We start from the raw sequence: 25,023 nt of genomic DNA on the forward strand, positions 1-25,023 counted from the left end.
TCTAAATTTTTATTTACTTTGCACGTTTTTTTTTTTTTTTTACTTTTCCAGCTGTACTTGTATTGCTGCTGCAGTACCACAACTATAAAGGAAAAGTACAGCGATCGGGCAACATTTTGAATATCGGTACATGAAATTTTTCATACGCTACAAATTTTTATTTCATATTCCCAAGCACAAGATTTGAAGTTAATATGGTGAATTAATCATCTAAAAAAGAATAAAAAAGTTTAGAAATTTCCGCAAGATGTATGTACATAATATTGCACATCAGGGGGGGGGGGAGGCATTGATGGCATTAAATTTTGGGTAGAATTAAAAAAAAGGGAAGGGGTTAAATTTTGCTATTTTTAATTACTGATTTTAGTGGTGGTCAAAGAAAATTTATCTTTAGAACAATAAAAACTTGTTACGTTATTGATAACGTAATATTGTAATTGTAATATTACACCTATGTTAATAATTAAATTCGTAATTAATATATTGTTTTGACAAATCTGTTATTATTAATTTGTGCTTTTACTTTTGTTATTTTTAACAGATTTTATAATTAATTGTTTTTTATACTGAAAGCTAAAAACACATTATTTTATTGTACAATTAGCATTATTATACCCCCCTTACCGACAAGTGACTGCCCCTGGAAAAATGGATTATAGGAAATTAATTTTCTTTAAGAAGTTTGCTCCTTCGTATACAACTAGTGGGGAAGCTAGTTGTGACGCAGTTCTGGAAGCCAAGGCCAAACACTGAAGTCTCCCCTACTCCTAGAAAGTTCCTGTTGTAAAAAATAGTGCTTTGTTCTTTCGCGTTAGTACTGCATTGGTACACTGATGTGAGACCAGCTGGCTACGTTTCCTACTAGTGAACATACAGAAAACCACGTTGTACTCGCTACTGGACAAATCATATATTTATTCAACGTGCTGGTAATGTATTGCTATTATCACCACTACTACTACTATTATTATTGATTTTTTGATATTATTTTATAATTATGGTTGATATATAGTAATAATTTAGATTAGATTTTTTAGCTTTACTTTTTGATCCTATTGAATAGATTGTATATGAATAATGATTCTTAATAATAAAAGGAAAAGTAAAACGATAATTTTAATAAAGCAAAATTAAATTATTGGGTTATTCCCGTACATATCGGGGGAGATTTCATTAAACAAGTTATATTGAGAGATCCCATAAGGGAAATATTGTAATCAGTATGCTTGCACAATGTAAGCGATGCTTACGCAATGTGTGAATACTTCCGATATAATTTTAAAAAAATATTTTGTAATAGAAAATTTAACAACATTTAATTTATAATTTTATATTTAAAAATTATTTAGATATTTTAATAACATGGCAAGATATTTTAATGTATTTATCTCATTTAAGGAAAATTGTTTAATAAATTAATTAGTAAAAGGGTTCTCAGAAAATAAATATTACATTATATTATCTTTTCATAATCATAACACATTTATTTTGTAGAATAATTCGTCACGTTGCAATTTATATATGTTATAAATAAATAAAATTTAATTTCATATTAATTAGATATGAAAATAATAATCGAGTCAAAGTGCTTTTTCTTACCGTAAAGTTTACTGTATGAAAATTACATTTGTAAAATTTCTAACCTCCTCAGATACGAATTGCCGATCTTCGTGGTGGAGTGGTGTGTCTTGGCCCTTCATCCGGAGGCCCCGGGGTCGAATCCCGATTAGGTATTGCATTTTTCGTCCGCTACAAAACTCTATTTTTCACATTCCACGGACAAGATTCAAGCTTATATTTAGAATTAATTCATCAGGCCAATATGATATTCATGAATGTGATATTCATGAACATAATACAATAAAATAAAGGTAAAATTCACATTAAATAAAACAAATTTTTTTTTCTATTTATCACACCACTATTTATAAATTTCTATTAATAAATAATAAACAAAAATGTGCTGAATTCGTAACTGTTTTTATAATAAGTAGATATATCTTCTAAAATCCATAATCTTTATTTTTTTAAAAGTCATTACCTTTACTATTTACTAGAAAACAAAAATAGTAAGTAGAATATAGGAAAAAAATTTAATAAATAAGAAAAATTTCTTTTTAAAATTGGATAAAGTGACATTAATTTCGATTTGTTAAAAAGTAAATGATTGACTGATAATCTAAAATATTACCATTGCTTTAATTTATCCATGACAATTAGTAATGAAATATTATTTAAAACTATAAAAAAAAAACTAAATCAAATTTAATAAATAAAAAATATTAAAAATGTTTTTCCACTAAAATTTTAGTGGCTTTTGAAGTCATCTTCATGACTGATGCTTTCTAATCCCAGCGTCAGGTGATATTATTACAACATATTTTAAATACAAACCCACTAGGTTAGTCTAGTGGTTAAACTCATCGTCACAAAATCAGCTGATTTTTGAAGTCAAGAATTCTTAGTTTCAAGTCCTCGTAAAGGCACTTGCTTTTATATGGATTTGAATATATGGTGGTTGAATTTCAATTAATCACATATCTCAAGTGAGTTCCGAATCTGTTCCAGACGACATGGTTCCAGTACATTTACACTTGCATTGCACTAAGTCTGCAGCTACATCAGGCCTGGCAAGCAGGTAGCAGTAATTGCATTTGAGTATACAGAACATACACCCAGATCTGGCAGAAGCTGGAAAACTGGTTGGAGAAATATATATCTTATCTAAATGAGAAATTAACTTATTTAAAAAAAAAAAAAAATATATATATATATGCATGATAGAAAATGAATTATTATTATATTTTTGTTGACATTTCTTCCTCAGTTTGATTTGTAGAATCATTACCCAAAATTTGGCATGACTGTAAATGCTCTATATAATAATGGGAGTCCTTTGTAATTGTACAATAACTGTCAAATGATCCTAAAAGCTAACAGAAATTATAATTAATTAATAACTATGATAATAATCTCCATTGTAGAGTGGTATCATCTTTGTGTTTTATCTGGTGTTTCTGATATGAATCCTGATTAGGCATAGCATTTTTCCCAACTACAAAATTCATTATCATTCAGAAGCAAAATTAAAGTATTGGATTATTCCCGTACATATAGTAGGAGATTTCATTAAACAAATTATACTGAGTGATCCCATAAGAGAAATATTGCAATCAGTGTGCTTACACATGTGTGAATACTTCTGATATAATTAAAAAAATTATTTTGTAATAAAAAATTTAATTTAACAACATTTAATTTAAAATTTTATACTTAAAAATTATTTTAGTAAATATTTTAGAAAATAAATAAATAATTAGATAATAGTTAATGCAATAATAATTTGTCTAAAAAAATGAATGTGATTGCTTGTGTATTAAAATTCAAATTATTTTTTTAACTGATCTTAATATTAAAAACTATTATACATTTATCATATTAACTATTTAGAAGGGAAAAAAATTGTCATTTATCTGGGATTCTGCTGATAGCCACAAGAAAATAAGTATAATTGATACTCGTTATATAGGAAGTGCACCTGCATCAAAATAAGCATAGAATATACATAGCAAGATCACATCTACAAAATAGAATTTTGTTATTGAGGTCCATCCGCCATGAATTATGATGGGATGGTATCTGCCTTCTCCAAAATCAAAATATATCGCCAATAGTAACTTATGTAACCTTTCTTTTTCTTCCAGAAAAAGAATAAAACATTCCTGCTTTAGGATAACTGTTGTTGACAATCTGTTTTTCTTGATCATCTGGTGATCTAGTTCCATATTTAATACTCTCCTTTATTTAATTTCTAGAACATTTCATAAAATGAAGGAATCATTTTCACTATTTGCGTTCTAATTTATTCTTGTCATTCAAGAACATCCAATTCACCTCCATACATCACTGCATACAAACCCATCAACATTATAAAATTTTAGGAGTGTTTTTTTATCTATGTTTGAAAATACCCAAAGGAATGATTGCACTTACAAATTCAGTTGTTATTTTTCACTTCATCCAGCCTATGAGGATTGTTCTTGTAAACAAATTCTTTCATTGCTCCTCATAAATAAAAATCTGTAAGTCTAAGATCTGGGAATTTCGAAGTCCAGATGAGATTTTAAATGAGTTTATTCCCAAAAACATTTCCCATTTTCCAAATTTACACACAGAAAATTTATAAAACATTGGCGATGTACACCACTGCCTAATTTTCTGAAAGGATGCTCCAGCATTTTCTTTTTCATTTAGTTGGCCGATGAAAGGATAAATAAATTCATTGCAATAACATTTTGTGTTTACTGTGTACTGGGAATACTGTATGATTATCCATTCATGTGATATAGAACACAAAATTCCAATTTTTGTCATATAATAGTTGTTCCTAAATCTGACAAGGATTATTTACATAAATGTCATTTCTGGCTGTTGACATGATCCCTTAAATGAAATCACATTTCATCTGAAAAAAAAGTTGTATTGAAAATGTTTTCTCTCCCATTTATGAAACCCAATCTCCATTTGCAGCATTCAATATTTTTAGGAAAATCAGTATTACATAACTGATGAATTGCAGATAATGTGTGTATACTTTTGGGCCAATTTTCTGATATTTTTTTTGAGTTATGTAATCAGAAATATCATCCAACTTTTTCTCTGTCAGAATAGCTGGTTTTCTGGACTCAGGCGTTTCTTTGACACATTCTGTTTCTTGGAACTTATTGATCAAGCTTCGCACATCATTGATATGTGGAACATTAATGTCTGGAATCGTTTAATGAAACATTTCCTTCGTTTATTCACTTCTACAATGAAATATATTTTTAATCAAAAAAATGTGAGCTTCAAGTATTAAAACCATTTCCACGTACTAGAAACTAAAGCGTAAACAAAAGCTTTAATGGTTATGAAAGTAAAAAGAAGTTATGCCAAATAATGAAACATGGAAATCAGCTGTGAACAAAGTCGGTTGTTAGTTTCACAACTAACATTATAATAAATATTGAAAAATTATGTTAAATCTTATTTTATAGATAGAAATCTTGTTATTTTGTTTAGATGCACAGTTCAATTTTGGATTTAATTGTTATTACAGTCAAGGTATTTAAAACGAGATATCTATTTCAACTATTAATGAAAATTTTAGATCTGTTGAGAATTTCATATGGACTACCAAAAAATGGTTTGCAAATTAAAATTTTTAAATTAAAGTCAGTTGTAAGGATATGTAAATAGTGACTAGATCTCTGAAAATCATCTTCTGATTTTGAATGAACAAGTTGACTGACAAGGAATAGAATAGAATTTACTATAATATATATAAAAAAAATTCTACTGACAAAAACATGGCTGTGGTTCTTATGCCATACGCTGTTAGATTCTTAGCAGTAGAATATGTAAAATATAATTTTAATCACACCTGCCTTATTGCTTTTCAATTTTTTTATGCCCGTAATTACTTTGTTCAAATTCTACTTCATTAGAATATTTTTCTTTGTTAAATAATAGACCTAATGATTTAGAGTTTAAATGTAATTTAAAGATAAATTGAATTATTAAATTTAATTTATAATTTCTGTAATTCAGTTGTCATTAACAAAGTAGTTCATTTATAATTCTATAATATCTTTTTATTAGGAATAATTTAAGAAGTTTATGATATATAAATTTGTTACTAATAATTTCCAATACTTTAATAGCCTCCAGATTAGAAAAAGAGATTACTATATTCTTTAATTGTATCAATTTTTTTAAATTCTGTTTGTTGTTCCTATATAATTGTTTTAAAAGTTTTGTTTTGCATATTTTATCTTATAAAAACTCACTTTACTATAAATGTAATGGATTTATTTTTATTATTTAGTTTATTTAATATTTTGTTATCTGCTTTATCTATATATATAAATGAATGTTTATATGTTTATCTCATATGCATTCTTAAACCATTCATCTGATTGCGATGAAACTTTGGTGATTTGTTGTGTGCACGCTCATGAAGGTTTCTGAATTAATTTGGACCCATTAGGGGGTGCTGGGGGTCAAGATATTTGCAAAGATTGCATTTATGGTCCGATTTGACTCATATTCAGAATATATATAGTTATGTGAAAAGAAATATTTTTGTGAAAAATGAATCCGCTAGGTGGCGCTGGGGTTTAGATATTTAGAAAAAATTGTATTTATGGACCGATTTGGCTCATATTCAGAATATATATTAGTTACGTGAAAAGAAAATGTTTTGCAAAAACTATACCCGCTAGATGGCACCGATGTTGAGATCTTTACGAAACAAACAAAGCAAATATACAAACAGACTTTCTTCTTCTATATATATATATATATATATATAAAAGGTAATGTTTGTATGTGTGTCCGATTTACACATGGACCGATTTATACATGGGAAAAAAGGGAAACCGGGGAAAAGTGAAAAATGGTAAAGGGGGAATGGAAAGGAGAAAATGGAATAAAGAATAAATCTTATTAATTAGTGTTATGATGGTTCAGGAAATCACACTTATAAAATAAAGAGCTCAAAATTACTGTTAACATTACATTTTTCTGATCGTTGACTTTCTTGATATTATAAAACACATTAATGACAGTGTACGGTATCAGTAACATTCTTTTTTGAAATAGTTCTAATGGTGGTAATTAATATCCTATTTCTAGTTTATTATTGGATATACTTCCACTCTTTCATAACATGATTTCTCTCCACAAACGAATAAATCTGTTTAACTGTTTTACTTTTTATGTGTATTAATTTAGTTAGCCGCTTTAATTAATTGTATAGTAGTGATTGTTCATGGAAATTTACTTTAAGGATTAATTGTTCTTTATATAAAACTGTTTTACATTGATGTTACAGTAAAGTACGTTAGTGTAAAGTACGATCCTACAGCCTTCAACTCCATCTTTGTATTTGTGTATAGGAAGAGTTCTTATGTTTAAATTATTTGTAGTAGTATGTGTAAAACAATTACACAGTTCATACACACAGAGATTAAGTTTAGCAACCCTTAAATATTTTTTCATCCTTTGGACATAGAGAAATGAAATTTAGCAAATGCTCTGTCATCAAAATGAGTTACTTTTTACATATGAAACCACCACACCTCAAACATCCTGAGGATTGACATGAGGAGACAACTACAGACTTTTAAATAGAAAGGGTATGCATTGTGATACATCATTTTAAAGGGGATTAAGAAACAAAAACTATTTTTAAGTAAAAAAAAAAGATTGGGCTGTGACAACTCTAACCAAAATGACAGTAGTTTAATATTTTTCACACTGCTAATACGTGTTAAATAACTACTCAACAACAAACTACTAAAAAATAAAATTTAGCAAATACTCCTACCTCGGAGAGATTTATTTTGAAGTATGCTGCTTAATTTTTCAGTGCTTAACAATGAAAAATAATTTAAAGTTATGATAACTTATATAAATATATACATATATATCTTTTTTCTAAAGTCAATATCCATATTCCTCAGTAAAAATATACAAATTATAAATCAAATTGATCTACCCAAATGTAGAAATATACATTAAATATGACACTTACCTAATTTCATATTTTACAAAAACGTTTTCGTGGAAACCCACATCTTCAGCTGTATTTATTATATTTTAAACTGTTCATATCAAACTACATTCCAAACTTAAATACATTAAAATTTTTCAAAACTGAAAAATTTTTTATTTAAAAAAAAAATGTTAAATATAGTTTCTAATAAGATTTTTGATGTAAACCGCAGAGTTACACAAGCCTTTACGACCATTGTTAAAGGTTATGCAGTGGTAGAACAATTTAGTGTTTTCATGAACATGATGCCTATGAGTAACAAACATTTTCATCACCATTCCCAGTTTGTATACAAAAGTAAGATTCAAAAGTTGAGTATTCGTCAGTTAGTTTGGGAGCATTATAAGGAACCAGATCCTAAGTAACTTTGTGATATTATTTTAGATATAGCAGTTAGTTATGACAGGACTTGGCACAAGCGAGGTTTTAGATCCAATGCATAGGGTGTGTGATTGAAATAGGAACTGACCCATTGATTTCTACATATTGTCTAAGTTTTGCAGAAATTGCACTAAAGCTCAACTAGGCAAAAATAGAACGGAGTTTTATTTTTGGTACAAGGGACATGAAACGAGTTGATGGGTCATTGCCATACATGGCTACAACTAGTGCAGCTGAAATATTATGGAAACGACTAATATTATATAAATTTTGGTATTCTACTGTAGTACGCGATGGAGATCTAAAGAAGAATGTGTGAATCATGTGTCAAAATGACTTGGTACTGCATTATGTAATTTGGTAGATGTGTAGGGCCCAAAAAATCACATTAGGTGGGAAGTCAAGAGGTAGTCTGAAAGAATGTACAATTGTAAAACCAACTAAATACTATAATAATGCTATTGCTACAAAATGTTGAAACGCTGCTTTGGCCACTCTTCACCACTGTGTTTTTACTGACAGTGACCCAAAACAATAAATGCCCTACAGGCACAGACAGTTGGTGTTTTTGTAATATGGCTGTAGCAAAATATAAAATCCCTGGGAACAATGATAATATAAACACACCTATTAGCTTGAATATACTAAAACATATAACCGTCGTTGATCAAATACTAACAGTAAGAAGTTTATTGGAGCAGTGTTTGAGAAATCAAACTCAAAATGGTGTTGAAAATTTGCACAAAAGAATTTGGAAATGTTGTGATAAAACTAAAACTGCAAAAAAATGGTTGAAGCAGCATTAGCTGAAATGAAAGGCGAATACAATTCTGGAAGTTCATCTCTGTTAGCAACAATGAACTCGGCAAAGGAAAAAGAAGTTATCTGTTGGCAAACCACCATGACAACCAAAGGAAAGCAAATAGTACCAAGGTTCAACAGGAAAAATATCAAAAGTGAAAAATGTGATTACGGCTGAAGAATCTAAGGGATGAAGAAATGGAAAAAGAGAAGGAAGGTGTAACATAAATAACAGAATAACAGAGGAAGGTATGTATCAGATAGTTCAGTAGTCCAGCCTTCATATATTCAATTGCTGCTTTCCGAAAATATGATATTTAAGTAAAAGAGAATTCATAACTTTAGTTCTATTTAAGATAAACGCATGATTTTTTTTTTAATTGTTCAGAATAATGTGCTCTAGTAGCACCAGTATGGTGATTCACAAATTCCAGACTGAACATTTTTGCTTGAAGAGAGAAGTTTAAGATAATTTTTAAAAACTAAATAATTAGTAAAAATTAATATAAAATTAAGTACTAAATGCATAAAATATGCGATACCAATGCCACTAATACATAATATACTAAACAATTTTAAAAACCTTTTATTTATCTTGAGTAAAACAAAATTATGATTTTTCTAATGAATCACGGATTTCAACCCCATCCCCTAGTTAAAGGGGTTGTAAAGGTATCCTGACCCGATAGGGGAAGACACCCTCTGTTCTGATCCCTTATGGGCTTTACCGCAGGTCATCTTCAAAACTTCGGCTTTTTACATATTCCAGTCCACCTCAGCCAGGATGCCATGAGGGACATTCCCATCGGTACACTACTAATTAATGAACTGAAAACAATCTCACACAGCTCACCGAGTCTTAAGCAAGATTGAAAATACCTAACTAACAAAGGAATTTAACTAACTACCTGTAGAAGGTAAAGGTGAGTTCAACACACAACACGAAATATAAAAATATTACATGGAACAATAACAACACATTAACATTGAAACAAAACAAAACAAGGACAACAACAAAAACATAATTTACAAAACAAAACATCAGCAAAATGTAAAGAGGTATGTTAGGTTGCTGAAACCCTTTAAAAAATTCATGAGAGACAGCCAACTAGAAAATCAAATATCTCCTTCATATGACAAAAAATAAGCAAGTTGTAAATTACGGGTAATTCCCTCCTTTATACCTATTTTGGCTTGGTTATAATTAAACATTTTCCTACTCTATTTAATCTACTTATTGAATTTTTCTCCTAGTACTTAGTTTGCACCATTTAATAAGTGGAGAATTATATGTTAATACTATTAATTACAAAAAATTGTAAATGAATAAATTTATTTATAATTGTTTTCAGCTGTTAATGCAACATGGGGGGTCCAATTCCAATTTTAGAAAGCAGTTGCTTTGGCTGTTGCTCACTGGAAGTAGGTGCAAAAATTGTTGCCTGGATAAAATTGGTAAGTAGTTTGTAAAATTTAAAAAAGATTTAATTAAGTTTATCTTTTCTAATTAATGCAAACAAAAAAAGTGTTAATATTAATTAAGTTTGTTATATAAAGAAATTTATTCTTGTCTAAAAGAGATCTGATTGATTGAAGATATTTTATCTTCAATAAATCTGGTTGAAATTTTGATACAAAAAATATTAGATATCAATCTTTTTTTGTTACATAAAAATAAAAAGTTCACTTTTCAAAATAAATGTACACTTTTGGTAGTTTTGGAAATTTTATTCTACAGTGAACAAGTACCATTATTGATACAATAAACTCAAAATATTCATATTTACAGATTGAAATTTTTCTATAATTAAAAAAAAAAAAAATAATATAAATGAAAACTTAAACTAAAATACGTACAAGTTATCCACAACAGCCATACTTGACAAATAATGTGTAACTTAATTTGAAAAAGTGTTTGGGCAAAGAATTTCTTCTTCAACATTATTCTTTTAAGTCAACATTAGTATTTACTTGAATTACCAGATAAATCATTTCAAATTAAACCCAAAAAAATTATCAACAATCTAATCTGGTAATCAGTCAAAAATTTCACAACTCTTAGTTCAATCAAACAGTTGATTTATCAATAAACAAAAGTTTTACAATGTCTGCATAATGAGTCAAAGAACTCATCAGAACTTCTGAAACTTAAGAAGTTTGATAACATTATTTAACTACTTTTTGCAGACTACTACTACTTCTCATACATAGGTGTATTTATCTATGACAAAACCTTTATTCTTTAGGAAACTGACTGAAAGGAGATAACTTAAGAATGTGGTATATTTGATTCAAGTTTTTATAATTGAAGATGAAGGTTTGATTGAATGGGGGATAAATCTACCCATTCCTGCCACAATTTATATATATATATATATATATATACACAGTTGGCTCCTGATTATCCAGAATAATAACCGTGAAGCGGATTGCAGATAATCCAACCAAAATTATAATTGCGGTTGATTCAAAAATAATATGTAATAAAGTAATATGATTTAAACAGATCTAATACTGTACTGCAGTTCAGTGTTTATATGCATTATTATATTAAAGTACAGGGTATCCATAAAGTCTTTCCATCATTACAAAAATCTATTAAAAAACCTATTACAGTTAAAGCAGTGGAATTTGTGTCAAAAGAAAGAAAAAATTATAAAGTTTTTTTTTGCCGTGTCAATAAACTTCAACATGTGTGTCTTTTATCACTCGTAGAATGTCCAACCGATAATCAATTTCACACCATATGTTCGTCAACATTTCTTCGGTAACACTAGCAATAGCTTCAATTATTCTCTGTCTCAATGTGTCCAGATCCAGTAAAATCATGTGCCAGCCATTTCACTGAATTTACTCTTAACTCTACATTAGAGTAGAGTAAATTCAGTGAAGTACTCTACAATAGAATAAATTCAATGAATTGGCTGGCACATGATTTTGCTTTGTATAATTTTTGTTTTTATTTTTTTTTTTTAAGTTTTAATTTTAGTTTTTATCTTTGTTGTAATTATATTTTTACATTTTAGTTTTAACTTAATTGATTAATCTTTATAATTTTATACAATTTTTTACATTTTATGTTTTTTATTTCTTGTTTTCATTATAATTTTAAAAAAGTTTTTATTTAAATAAAAGTATTAAAAAATTTTTATATAAGATTTTAAAGTATAAGATAAATTTAATTTAAAGATTTTTAATCAAATTTAAATGGTTTAAAAATATTTTTAACATAAAATTATAAGTGAATAAGTGGTATGTTATCATGGATTACAAATTAATAATGTTTTTGTGTATATATATATATATATATATATATATATATATATATATATATATATATATATATATATATATGTGTATATATTTCATATATTGTAATATGCATAAATGTATACAGCTGATGATGCGAATCAAGTTCATAAAAGCACTTCTATTTGTGTAATGAAATAAGGTAAGTCATTCTATTTCAATTATTCTGTACTTATGGTTGATCTATTAAATATAAATTAATTTGTATTGGTACAGAGGAGTATGGTTATTAAAAGAATAGCTTTGAAAAAAAAAATCTATTTATAATTATATTTATAATTATTTTTATTTTATTTATTATTAATAATTATAATTAATTTTATTTAGTCACGGTGACATTATCATCTGTTTAATTAATTTACATCCCATTAATTACTGTTATTTATTTAATGTATACATCTTAAAATAATCTTATTATTTATATTTGTTTTTGTTAAATGGATATTGTTTTTGGTACTGCCACATTAGGAATAGGTTAGGATTAGGAGTAAAAAGTAGGATTATAAGAAGAGGTATACTTAAGTGCAAAATCTTATTTTTTATATCACCTTTTCAGTCCCAAATAGTTCATATACCCAAGTACTATGGAGTTGACTTTTATAGGGTAGTTCAATAATAAAAGAGACAAATGGCAACAGCAAATGCTACTTAATAGAATAAACTGAAATTGTTTTACATCATAGAGAGAATTTCTCATATTAAAACCTCTTTTGTTTATTTCAAAACATCGGCTCCGCTTGAAATGTGTACAATGGAAGAACATTGTGCTGTGATAAGATTTTTATTTTCTGAAAGTATAAAACTGGTCAAAATTCACTAATGGATGTTAAAACAGTATGGTATGGTCTTTACAATGGAAATTTTTATAAGTGGAAAAAAGTTTAATATGTATAGAATATGTGTCACCAATTTTCATCGTAGTTAAAGACTGGTGGAAGTTTTGACTGACAGTTTGCAAAATTACTTTAATGATCTTATTCACAAGTACAGACAAGTAAGAATTTGAGAAATAGCTTAAATTTGTAGTGCTAGTAATTTAGATTAACTGTGAAACGGTTCAAACCTAAACATAAAATGATGTTCAAGGTGGGTTGCCCTGATAATTGACTGAAAACCACAAAGACACCCAAATTCACATTAAACATATACAACAAATTTTAGCAGGAAGTAATACTTTTTTAGATTCCATAATTACTTGCGATGAAACTTGGTTTCACATTTTGAGTTAGAATCCAAATATGAGATCATGGAATGGAATAATCTAAGTTTGCCCACCAGGAAAAAATTCAAAATCTACACATTAGCTGGTAAAGTGATGCCAATGCTTTTTAGATAATAAATGCTCAACCCACCGGGTTGGTCTAGTGGTGAACGTGTCTTCCCAAATCAGCTGATTTGCAAGTCGAGAGTTCCAGCGTTCAAGTCCTAGTAAAGCCAGCTATTTTTACACGGACTTGAATACTAGATCGTGGATACCGGTGTTCTTTGGTGGTTGGGTTTCAATTAACCACACATCTCAGGTATAGTCAAACTGAGTATGTACAAGACTACACTTCATTCACACTCATACATATCATCCTCTGAAGTATTACCTAAACGGCAGTTACTGGAGGCTAAACAGGAAAAAGAATAAAAAGAAAGAAAAAGATAATAAATTTTCAATTTATTTCAATTATTTGGAATAACAGATTAATAGTGATTACTATTATGAAATTTTATAAAATAAAGTGAAGTAAGGAGGAATAAAACAAGGAATGAACATCCCAGTTCTCTATCAGAAGGTGTAATTCTTCTGCACAATAATACCTGACTCTGTACTGCTCAAACAGGAAACTATTCAAAGATCAGGTCAGGAGGTGCTGCCACATCGACCTACATTCTTGATCCTGCATCATCAGATATTTTTTTTGGTCTATCTCAAAGATTTTTTTGTGGCAAGAAGTTCAGTAATAATGAGCAGACAGAAAATGTGGTGCATGAATGGGCCAGACACCAACTGAAAAATTTTTTCTATTGGAATAAGAAAATTCATAGAAAAGGACATGTGACTAAATCTAGTCATGGATTATGTTGAAAAGCATCATTAATTTCATTTTTATTGAAAAAACAATATCTTTTCTGCAGCTCTTTAATTGTTGATCATGGATTTAATATGTAAGCTTATGAAGCTCCATAATATTTAAAAAATGGAGAATCCTCAGGAGGATTTGGAATGTTGTTTTTACAGGTTATTTGACAAATTTATGATTTTTAAGTTACAAGCAATGAGAATCATGTTTTTTCAACTTTTTATTTATTTGAGATTTTTTTTACAGGTTTCAGTGATAGCACTTAATATTGCTGTACTCACTGGAATAATTTTAGTTGGAATTGGTAAAATACATGAAGAAGATTTACCACAAGACTTTAGAGGAAAATGTAAGTTACAAAAATTATTTGCTCTAATGTTTGTAATCATATGATGAAGTCAAGAATTATTAGAAATATGGATATTATTTTTGATGGTGATATTGCTTAGCAGTAATTAACTGAAATACAGCTATAAAAAATTGCTTCAAGAGTCCAAGTTTTGTATGGATGGGAGCAGAAGTATTTTTTTTTTGAGCAGACAATACAATATCATTCAAAATTATCTTCCTGGCTCAAGAGATTTTCTTGCAGGCCATTATTTTTGTACCCATTATTAACATCTTGCTTGACTGCAATATTCACATAAGAAGCACAGACTTTAGTACATTCATCCTTCTGATCTAAAATCATACTCAGTATTTTAAGGCACAAACCATTCAGTTGAGTTCTTTATATTTTATTTTAGTGAGTACCATTTTTAAGTTAACGCAACTATTTTTAGGTATATTGAGTGACCAACAAGAACAGAAGTACAGAAGAACATTTTACAGTACACATTTTACAGCTTACAGTACAGAAGAACAGCTTTTAAACTACTTTTAGTTAATAAAAAGTCTCCAATTATTTATTTTGTACTCGATATCACAGCAGTATATCAAATCATATTCCTGTGAAAAAAAGGTAGTAGTCCTCTCTTTTTACAAACAAAAGTAGACAATTCTGTGCCAATGATTCTTTTCTTTTAATCTGGAGCTCAAAAATCAGCAAAATCAAATTTTAAATATCAGCAGTTTTATGACAATTCTTAATGTGGGAGGATTTATAAGAAAACCAAGATATAAGAAGGTTATCATGATAGATATTGATAAATTTCTTATCGGTAAGATTTTTGCAATCAGTGAAATATAATAGAAATGTATCTGTACATTAATGTGTATATACTACTACTAGTTGCCCATCTAGCGAGAACCTGGCCTCTCGGGGCTCAGGACAGCCCAGGAGAATCCAACTCTGGGGCTTCCCAGACCCAAGGGGCTTACCCCATGGCCGCAGAACTTGCTTTGCTGGCCATTCCCAATTTGCCAAGGGGACCGGCGCCCTGGACACCTGTAGAGCTTGCTTCAGTCACCATTCCTCTCTACCCAGAGGGCTCCACTCTTTGAACCCATGCACTGTAAGTTATCCTCATAGTTGTGAGAATAATACTGATAAGTAATAATTATAGTATTCAGGCTTTATAGAAATCTGAAAAAGAAACTAAATTGCCAAAGATAGAATAATAGTAACTGGAAACTGAAGTATACACACCTTTGATGACGAAAAATTAATTTCTTTGCCAAATGGCAGAAATATAATAATAAAAAAAAAAAAAGTTTTAATATATTTTTTTCATTAATGAATATATTTAATTCACAACTTCACCCTTCTTGGGGGCGAGGAAATAATGAATATTTTTAATATTTTAACCTTCAAAGGACTAGGGGCTCGGTCGATGCCTTAAAACCTTCCCTGGGATAATATGAATGTATCCTGAAAATTTTAAAATGATCAGTTGGTTGGTTCTTGTGTGATGCGATAACAAACAAACAAGCTCTATATATATTTACATTTCTGAATAACTGTGATCTGTTACATTAAGAGTGTATCTGATGCATACAAAAGTTAGCCTTCAACTTACTAACAAATACTCCATTTGAATTTTGAAATTGGATGATTATTTGCAGAAGTATTTTAAGAGAATCCCATTGCATCTCTCAAAACAGTATCCCAGGGACACCCCGTTTGTTTCCATTTGATGGTAATGATTAGTCTACCCTCCCATGAGATGTTTGCATAGCTCACCAATCTAGCCTCACATGCAGTCCCCATGGGAAGCCCATTATTGTCAAACAACTTTTTTTTTTTAATATTATTTTATTTAACATAAATCTAATTCTACTGTTTGTGTAATATTATTAATTTGATTTAATTCATGCAATTCAATTCAGCTCTCACAGTTCTCATTTCATTAATTCAATTTATTAGAGTTTGTACTTCAGCTGGCAAATCACTACTACTACGTATAACTATATATATATATATATATATATATATATATATATATACACAATTTTTTCCAGATGAAATATATCTAAGGCTTATGTCAAGAAACTTGAAAAAATTTGGTTGCCATTGATTAAGTAGTTCTTTGTTTATCCCAAACAAACAAAAACCCTCTTCCTCTTTATATAATAGTATAGGTTGTAAAATGTATAACTTCAATATGTATGTGTAATAAAAATAATCAACTACAGGAAGACCTGTATGTGATATGACATTTTTAGTATTATTTGTTAAATCAGCACCAAAAATTACATAAAAAAAAGATACGTACTAAAATCCAATACCTAAGTTTTTCATCACAGACCTGTCTTATCAGGTGAAGTTGTAAACAAAAAAAAGATTACAAGGGAATTTATTTTAAGATAAGAGTTTGACCTTTAATCAAACTCCTTCTTTGGAAGGAACAGAACTCCAAAACACTTAGTAATAAAGCAGCAGGGATAATGATATATCTTAGAATTAGTGCCTTCCTTAGGAGACGAAGGACTGAACAGTATTATGTAGATTAGTAGGTAGAGTTCATTAGACTGGAAGATTATCAGAGATAACATTGGTACAAGGGAGGCCACTCTGGCCCTCAGACTAATCTTAGGCAGACTTAAAAAGAATAACACCATCAAATGTTGCAGAATTTTACTACTTAAGAAGTAAAATTTCAAAGTCTGGATAAGGTTAGATAAAGATTAAAGTAGACTGGCATAAACATGGAAAGGCTTGAATAACTCCAAATAATAATAATAATAATGATGATGATGACAACCATGACGATGATAATGACAATGCACTATTGCTTCGCACAGAAAAAGAATATATTAATTTTTTACCAGTCTTCATTAACACTATGTATTTGACCAAACTTTCATAAGACAAACACATGTAAAGTACCTGAAGTAAATGTAGCTTTCAAAGTTGTTTTCCTGCGAGCAGTGGTATTGAATGTACAGTTACTCCCTATGGTAAACTGAGTGAAGGAGACAGATCACCAGGACATTCATCTGACCCTGCGGTGATAAGTCTGGTCATCTTCAACCATTAAGTTAGCAAATTTATTAAAATTTATTTTTAAAATAGTAGAATGATAAAAAATCAAATATAATTTGTAATACACAATTTCAACTAATTTTTTTGCTTTACATTATCTGTCCTATTCTTTTTTACAACTAGAATGAATATAAAGCAAATGTTAAATAAATATAAACATAATTTCTTTACTAAACTTTTGTGTAAAATTGTTTGTTAATGTTTGAGAAATAATAACACTCTTTCTTTTCTTTGCTAATGAAGAAAATGCACAGATTACTTTACCTATATTTTAATAAATTATTTTTCTATCTATTTTTATTTATCTTTTTCATTACAGATCTGATATTGGGTTGTGCTCTTATCTCAGCTATTTCAGTTCTTTTTCTGATATTAGCAGTATTACTGATTATTGGAGTTTATAAAGTAAGCATAAGTTTATAAAAAAAAAATAAATAGTAACTATAGTCAACATAAAATTTGTATCTAACATGTTACACAACTTTGGTCACTGTATTTTTGTACTGATTTCAGATACGCTATTGAAATTGTGTTACCACATAAAGGTATCATGAGAAGTAGACACGTACAAACATGTCTGTATCATGACATCATACATACATTTGTCGTTGCCTACTACAGAGCTTAAAATCTTATTCAGTCTAAATTCACTTGTCTATACTGTGTTGTGTTTCACAGATTTATTAGTGTTTTGCTGTATTTTCATCAATTCTTTATAATACAAAACTGATTTTTCTCATTTTTATTCATTACAACATGGCTTCTGAAAAAGTTCCTAAATGTTCAAATCATCCAGACAGTTTTTGTTGTTTGTGGTAAATTTACACCTAAATCCCAAAGAAAGACTATTTCTGTATTGATAAAAACAGCTTATAAATGTTATTTTGATTGTGCACTCGGGATCAAGATAAAATTTGGGCACCTCTTGTTATTTGTATATCACGTTAAGTAATTCTAACTGAATGATTGAAAGGGAAACCACAAGCCATGCCATTTGCTGTACTGATGGCATGAACATAAGAACCACTTCACCAACTGCTACTTTTATATGACAAATATGTTTCGATTTTCATTAAAAATATATTTGGATGTTCATACAGTATGCAAATGCTGTAACTTGTTTCTGTATGGTACTCAGCTCTAAAGCTGTTAGCATACTGAGACAAGTTACAGCTGTGCCTCTGCCACTATCTAATCCAACATCGCTAGAAGAACAATCTGAAAATGAAGCAGATGTAGAGGATGTTGAAGAATTTCTTCCTGTATCTGATGAGAAAAATTCTCATTTAATTCAACAACATGAACTTAATGATTTAGTTCAAGATTTAAAGTTACCAAGCACCAAGCTGAACTTCTTCTGGAGTCTACTGCGACAGTGGAATCTTTTAGCAGAAAAAACAAAAGTTACTGTATTTAGAACATGAAATAAAACTTTTTCAACTTATTTTACTATGAAAAATTCAATGCGCATTTGTATTGATGTCGATGGCCTGATGACTGATGAAAGCTTAGAAATCAGTATATTCCTGAAGAATGGTGTCTTTTATTGACTCTTCTAAAGTTAACATGAAAGCAGTTTTATTGCATAATGGTAATATACAGCCATCCATTTCATTAGCTCATGAAGTTGACAAGAAAGAAAGATATGAAACTATGGCATCAGTAATAGAAGCAATAAAATACAAAGTGCATATGTGGCAAGTTTGCAGTGATCTGAAAGTTGTTACATTACTTGTTGGTTTACAAGGTGGGTTTACAAAATATTGCTTTATTCTTTGTCTTTGGGATAGTCGTGTTACAAAAGTCACTTCCAATTAAAGAACTGGACATTGTGGCTGGTGAAAAAAATGTAAGGCATTTATCATTAATTGAGAGTGGTAAAATCATACTACCGCCACTTCACATAAAATGCAGACTCATAAAAAATTTTATAAAGACACATTTGCGAAGGAGGAGGATTTGATCATTTAAAAATAAGTTTTTCCTAAACTGAGTAATGGTGAGCTCAAGGAGGAGTGGTGATAATCTAGAAACTGCTTAAGCATTCAACTTTTGACAATAAACTAGCTGCATGGAAGTCCTTCAAAGATATTTTTGGTGCTTTTTAGGCAGTAAAAAAGATGAAAACTGTCTTTTTTGGTTAATAAGCTTTTTGAAAATTACAAACATTTAGGATGTGGGATGTCATTAAAAATTCATTTCCTACTTCCTACACTTCCAACTAGACTTTTTTCTTGAAAATTTGAACTCTATGAGTAATAAGCAAGAAGAGTGTTTCTGTCAGGTTATTCTGACTATGGAGGATTGGTACCAGGGAAGATGGGATCCTGGAATGATGAGTGACTATTGTTGGATTTTGTTTAGAGAAATTAATCAAATATCATACAATCGTAAAAGTTTGTCAACATATTTTAAAAGTTAAAGGTAAGACAATTCCAATTATTTAAACTTTTAAAGACTGTTATTTTAAAATTGTATTAATTTATTTCAATTTTATTTAATAAATAAAATATTAGATGCTCTAAAAAAATGTTATTTGAATACACGTAAATAATAGATATTTTAAATATTGATTTCTCAGTGATTATTCATTTATTGGTGAATAAATTGTGTCTAAATTATATATATATTATATATATATATATATATATATAAATGTGATGTATTACACAAATTCGACAACAGTTTTTGAATTCAGCACCCCAAAATTAGTTAAAATCACCATATATGATTCCAGATACTCGAAAAGTTTTTTTTGTGGGTAAGGAAGTGTTTTTTTTGTGGTCTAGTTGGAAGTGTAGAAAGTTGGAAATGAATTTTTAATGTCATCCCACATCCTAAATGTTTGTAATTTTCTAAAAGCTTATTAACCAAAAAAGACAGTTTTCATATTTTTTACTGCCTAAAAAGCACCAAAAATATCTTTGAAGGACTTCCATGCTGCTAGTTTATTGTCAAGTAAGGTTGATGATATTAATCAACCTTACACTGGTAATTATATAATAAATTAAAATATTGCATTATTTTGAGATAGTTGTTCTTTCAACTGCTTACCATCTTCTTGGAGAATGTTATTATTAAAATATTTTTGGAGATTAATGTTTGGATGATGTATCCTATGGTTTTTAAGGATAATTACCATACATCTTATTCCATTACATTGTTACTCTTACCTCATTTTTGTAATTATCAGTGGGTTCATTATTATTTTGTTAATATTGAATTTCTAAATGCCACATTCCTTTAGATAATATAATTTAGATTTTGTAACATTATAAATTATATTGACAAAATTAAAATTCTATTATCATGGACTATATTATTGCTATTACTGTAATACTAGCTGGTCATAATAGTCAATTGGAAAATTTTGGCCAATAATTAGAATGATGATGATAATGAGATTTTGACCACAGATTAAGAAAGGACTTTACTCTCTCAAGCTCCCTAAAAACTCTGGTACATTCAGCCTCATACTGAGGACAAACAGAAAGGGCATGGTCCACAGTATCATTGACCCTACAGTCCGAGCAGAGGCCTGAATCAACCAAACCAAACCTGCCAAGCTTTCCGTAAAGGCATCATGTTCCGACAAAAATTGTGTTATGAACCAAGTAGGGGAACCTACCTAATCGCTCGCACTAACATTTGGAAATGTACCATGCATGTATCTACCAGTAGAAGATTCATTCCACCTAACCTGCCAAGTGTTAAAACCTTGGTCTTCAATCTCTCGTGTATAGCCAGTAGTAAGAAGGAGAGCCTTCTTAGAAATATAACGCTTCCTAAATTCCGTAGCTAGGATGTTGATTGGTTTCGTGCTAGTGAATCACACAGACTGTCGCTCGTAAGACACTCCTGTAGATCCTGACAATAGCTAACAAAAGAAGATACTGGGCTCGTAATAAAACATATGAATGAATGAAAAGTCATTAATTTTACATCTTAAGATTGCCTAAAGATTTAATATTTCTTTATTCTTATCACATAATCTAATGGCTTTCTTTTGTAGCCTAAAAACTCTATGAATTTTGTTTAGATGATGATTCCCAAAGCAGTGTTGAGTATTGTACATGAAAGGTTATCAATCCATGATAAAACTGTTCTCATGAGTTTATAATCACCAACCCCAAGATATTAATTTCAGAACAAAATATTGGAATTTGTTAATGTGATACAAATATTCATTTCAAGAGATAGTTATGGTCAGTCACTATGTCATAATGCTTTATCTCAGAAACCGAATCATTTTGAATGACAAATTAGTATTTTTAAAACATGATCAAATAATAATGTTCCTTTTTTCATTAAAAAAAAAATTACTGTTGTTTCCATTTTAATTTTCAGATGTTCTAAAATGCTGTTTTATGTTCAGTAGATAATTTTAGTTATTGTATATTTTGGTCATCTTTTTTTAAAAATTTGACTAATAGTTGTGATACCATTGAATGCGATAAAAATTTATTTTAAATATGACGATATGTTATGTGTATTTTAAAATTCTAAATTTTACCTTTTGGTCACAGAAGGTTTTTTTATCAATTCATTTTATCAATTAAAAATTTTATCTGCTTCACATCAATGTGCATTAAATAACAACTTAGAGTAGAATGATTTAATTTTTAATACTTATACTAATTATATGTTTTGAAAATTATCGTAGTTTATTTTGTTTTTTGTGTATTTCAGAGACGTCCTGCTTATATAATTCCATGGATGGTATTCTGTGTAATTCTTCTAATAAATGGGGCACTTGAATTGATGATTCTGTTTTTTAAAGAATTTACATTATACACTATAGAGCGCATAATTTATGAAGGTGAATGGCACTTTGTTATTTTGTTATAATAAATACTTACTGTTAGTTACCATTTAATATTATTAATAAAATATAAATTATGAAAAAAATATTATTTAAATTTCTGTCAAATTCTTAAGTAATGGTACAGGAGGAACCAAGTTTTTGCCAAAAGTGAGTTTTCTATTATAGTGAGATATGTCAATTAGAAAAAAATAGTTTTCTTATTTTTAAATTTGATCATGATTTGAAATGTTGAATATAATAGCTACATGTTATTATTTTTCACCATGGGTTCTCCACTTTCAGCAACATTGGCCAATATATTTATAAATGAATAAGAAAATAACAATTTATACAGCATTATTAAAAAGTATAAAATTTTACTATACATTGATGACACTAATTATTTATAACCAACAATGCAACGATGATGAAAATGAAATAATATTAAAATGAAATGCAATATTAAATGAAATGAATTCTTTAAATAATAATATTAAGTTTACCTAATTCAGGAAAATAATAATGGTATAGATTCTTTATATATAAAGTTAATAAAGATTATAAAAATAACAAATTAATTATTGACATTTTTAGGAAGCCCACTAGGCAAAATACAATAATACATTATGAAACTTTTCATCCTTATAACCAAAAAATGGCCACTTTTAACACCTTGATACATAGAGCCTTAAAATATGATATAAAATTAAAAAATGAAATAAATAATATCAAATATATTTCCATACCTAACGGATATAACAAAAATTTAATAAATAAATTATTTAATAAATTAAAATACAAAATTTACATAAAGGATAACATAAAATTAACTAACAATAATGATAGATATACCAAAATCAAGTATAATACAAATTATAGAGAATTCAACAAAATATTTAAATTATTTGGTTTAAAAACTGCATACGTAACTAATAATAAAATAAACATATTAGTAATATAAATCCATCTAAAACAATATAAAATGGTAATAAAATTAAAATTAATTTAGATGGACCAGGTGCATATAGCTTAAAATGCACAGATTATGAATTAAATTATATTGGCAAGACCAATCAGTCATTCTCTGTTAAAATACGAGAACATATGAATCGTATATAGAAAGATCAAATACAAAAATCTAATTTTGCTAAATATATTATAAATAAAAACCATAATTATAACCCAGAAAATTTTATTACCATACTCAATTTTTCAAATAATATTCACATTACCAATAAGTTAGAAAAGTACCATATATAGTTTAAAAATGATAAATTAATAAACGAATAAACAAGATTTGATAATGATTAATTGTTTAAGCAAGTACTAAATAATAACTACAGAGTGAATTGACCATACCGTTCCCATTCCATTTTACCATAACGGTGGAGACATTCATAATGACATGACGTTAAGTCGACACAATTTTAAACACATGACAACCACTGTTATATTTTATATACTTGTATAAATATACTACTTATGTATACTTTATATTCTTTACATAAACACAACTTTACATATGACAACAAAGTTTTAGCTTTACTAAAAGCATAATATACACATTTTTAAGTTTCTGTTGATGGAATTCCATTCTGAAAGCACTTGAACACATAAAAAAAAAAAAGAATTGTTAAGTGGGTTTTTTAAATATTCTATTGTGCCTGATATTTTTGGTACTAATTATATCAAATCAAAGCTCAGTTTTGTTGAATACAACGGAACAAATATACTTTCCACATCTACTTAAAAGTTTTTATTAATAGACAAGTACAAAAATATTTCAATTAGATTTTGTTAATCCACATCTATAATTTTTTCGATCAAATTAAATTAATCAAATTTTTAAAATTATGTTTCAGTTACTCTTGGATACATGACACTTTTGATATACAGCTATTTTCAGGAAATTAGACGTGAAGGACCTACCTACGTACAAAACCTATAACTTGTTTGTAAAGTGTCTTCTAAATACTTCTGTGATGCAGTTTCATCTTACACTAGAATTTACAATATTAGTATTTTATGAATATGTTATGATTTAAGCATTGTTAAAAATGGTGGACTTGGTATGTGACAGGATTGCTTCCACGAAGCTTTACATCTGTCATGTTCTCATTTATAAATAAAGACTTATTGTATATTCAATTACTACAAAAACATTTATTATATAATTAATTAATAACTAGTGAATCATAAATATAAAAAAAAACAATTTAGATGTTATTTTGTATTAATCTTTTAACATTACAAGCTTGTAATCAGTTAGTCACTACATCTGAATGCATAAAATTTATTGGTCTGGATTATAAACTGAAATGGGAATCATAATGTAGATAACTGATATTTCACACTTTCAATTTTACTTTGTTTTTCTCATATTTTGACACATTATATATAATATCTTTTATAAAAGAAAATTATCTGATTAATAATTTTTAAAATAAAAAGCCACAACTTATTTAAAATACATATTAATTATTTTTCATTTTAAGTTTTTTAAAACTTTGAAGAAACAGTTTAAAGATGTTGGATAGTAATTGAGAGAAATAAGTTAACTGAACTTTTTGGAAAATTTGCATAAATAAAATATTTAATAGAAGTTATTTATTACTTCATTATCTTGCAATAATCATGT

The 25,023-nt window shown here is 28.3% G+C and overlaps 1 protein-coding gene across 1 annotated transcript; it reads left to right on the plus strand.

Annotated features, from left to right (window-relative positions):
* Positions 1 to 781: 781 nt before the first annotated feature.
* On the plus strand, positions 782 to 24,533 carry LOC142331745 (uncharacterized). The gene is made up of 6 exons (XM_075377802.1): positions 782 to 929; positions 10,132 to 10,234; positions 14,404 to 14,506; positions 17,901 to 17,986; positions 22,271 to 22,400; positions 24,248 to 24,533. The coding sequence occupies exons 2-6, from the start codon at positions 10,145 to 10,147 to the stop codon at positions 24,331 to 24,333; spliced, it is 495 nt and encodes a 164-aa protein (XP_075233917.1). The 5' UTR covers positions 782 to 929; positions 10,132 to 10,144; the 3' UTR covers positions 24,334 to 24,533.
* Positions 24,534 to 25,023: the final 490 nt, after the last annotated feature.

This window comes from Lycorma delicatula, chromosome 10 (genome assembly GCF_047948215.1).
Source record: "Lycorma delicatula isolate Av1 chromosome 10, ASM4794821v1, whole genome shotgun sequence".
NCBI classification, from domain to species: domain Eukaryota; kingdom Metazoa; phylum Arthropoda; class Insecta; order Hemiptera; family Fulgoridae; genus Lycorma; species Lycorma delicatula.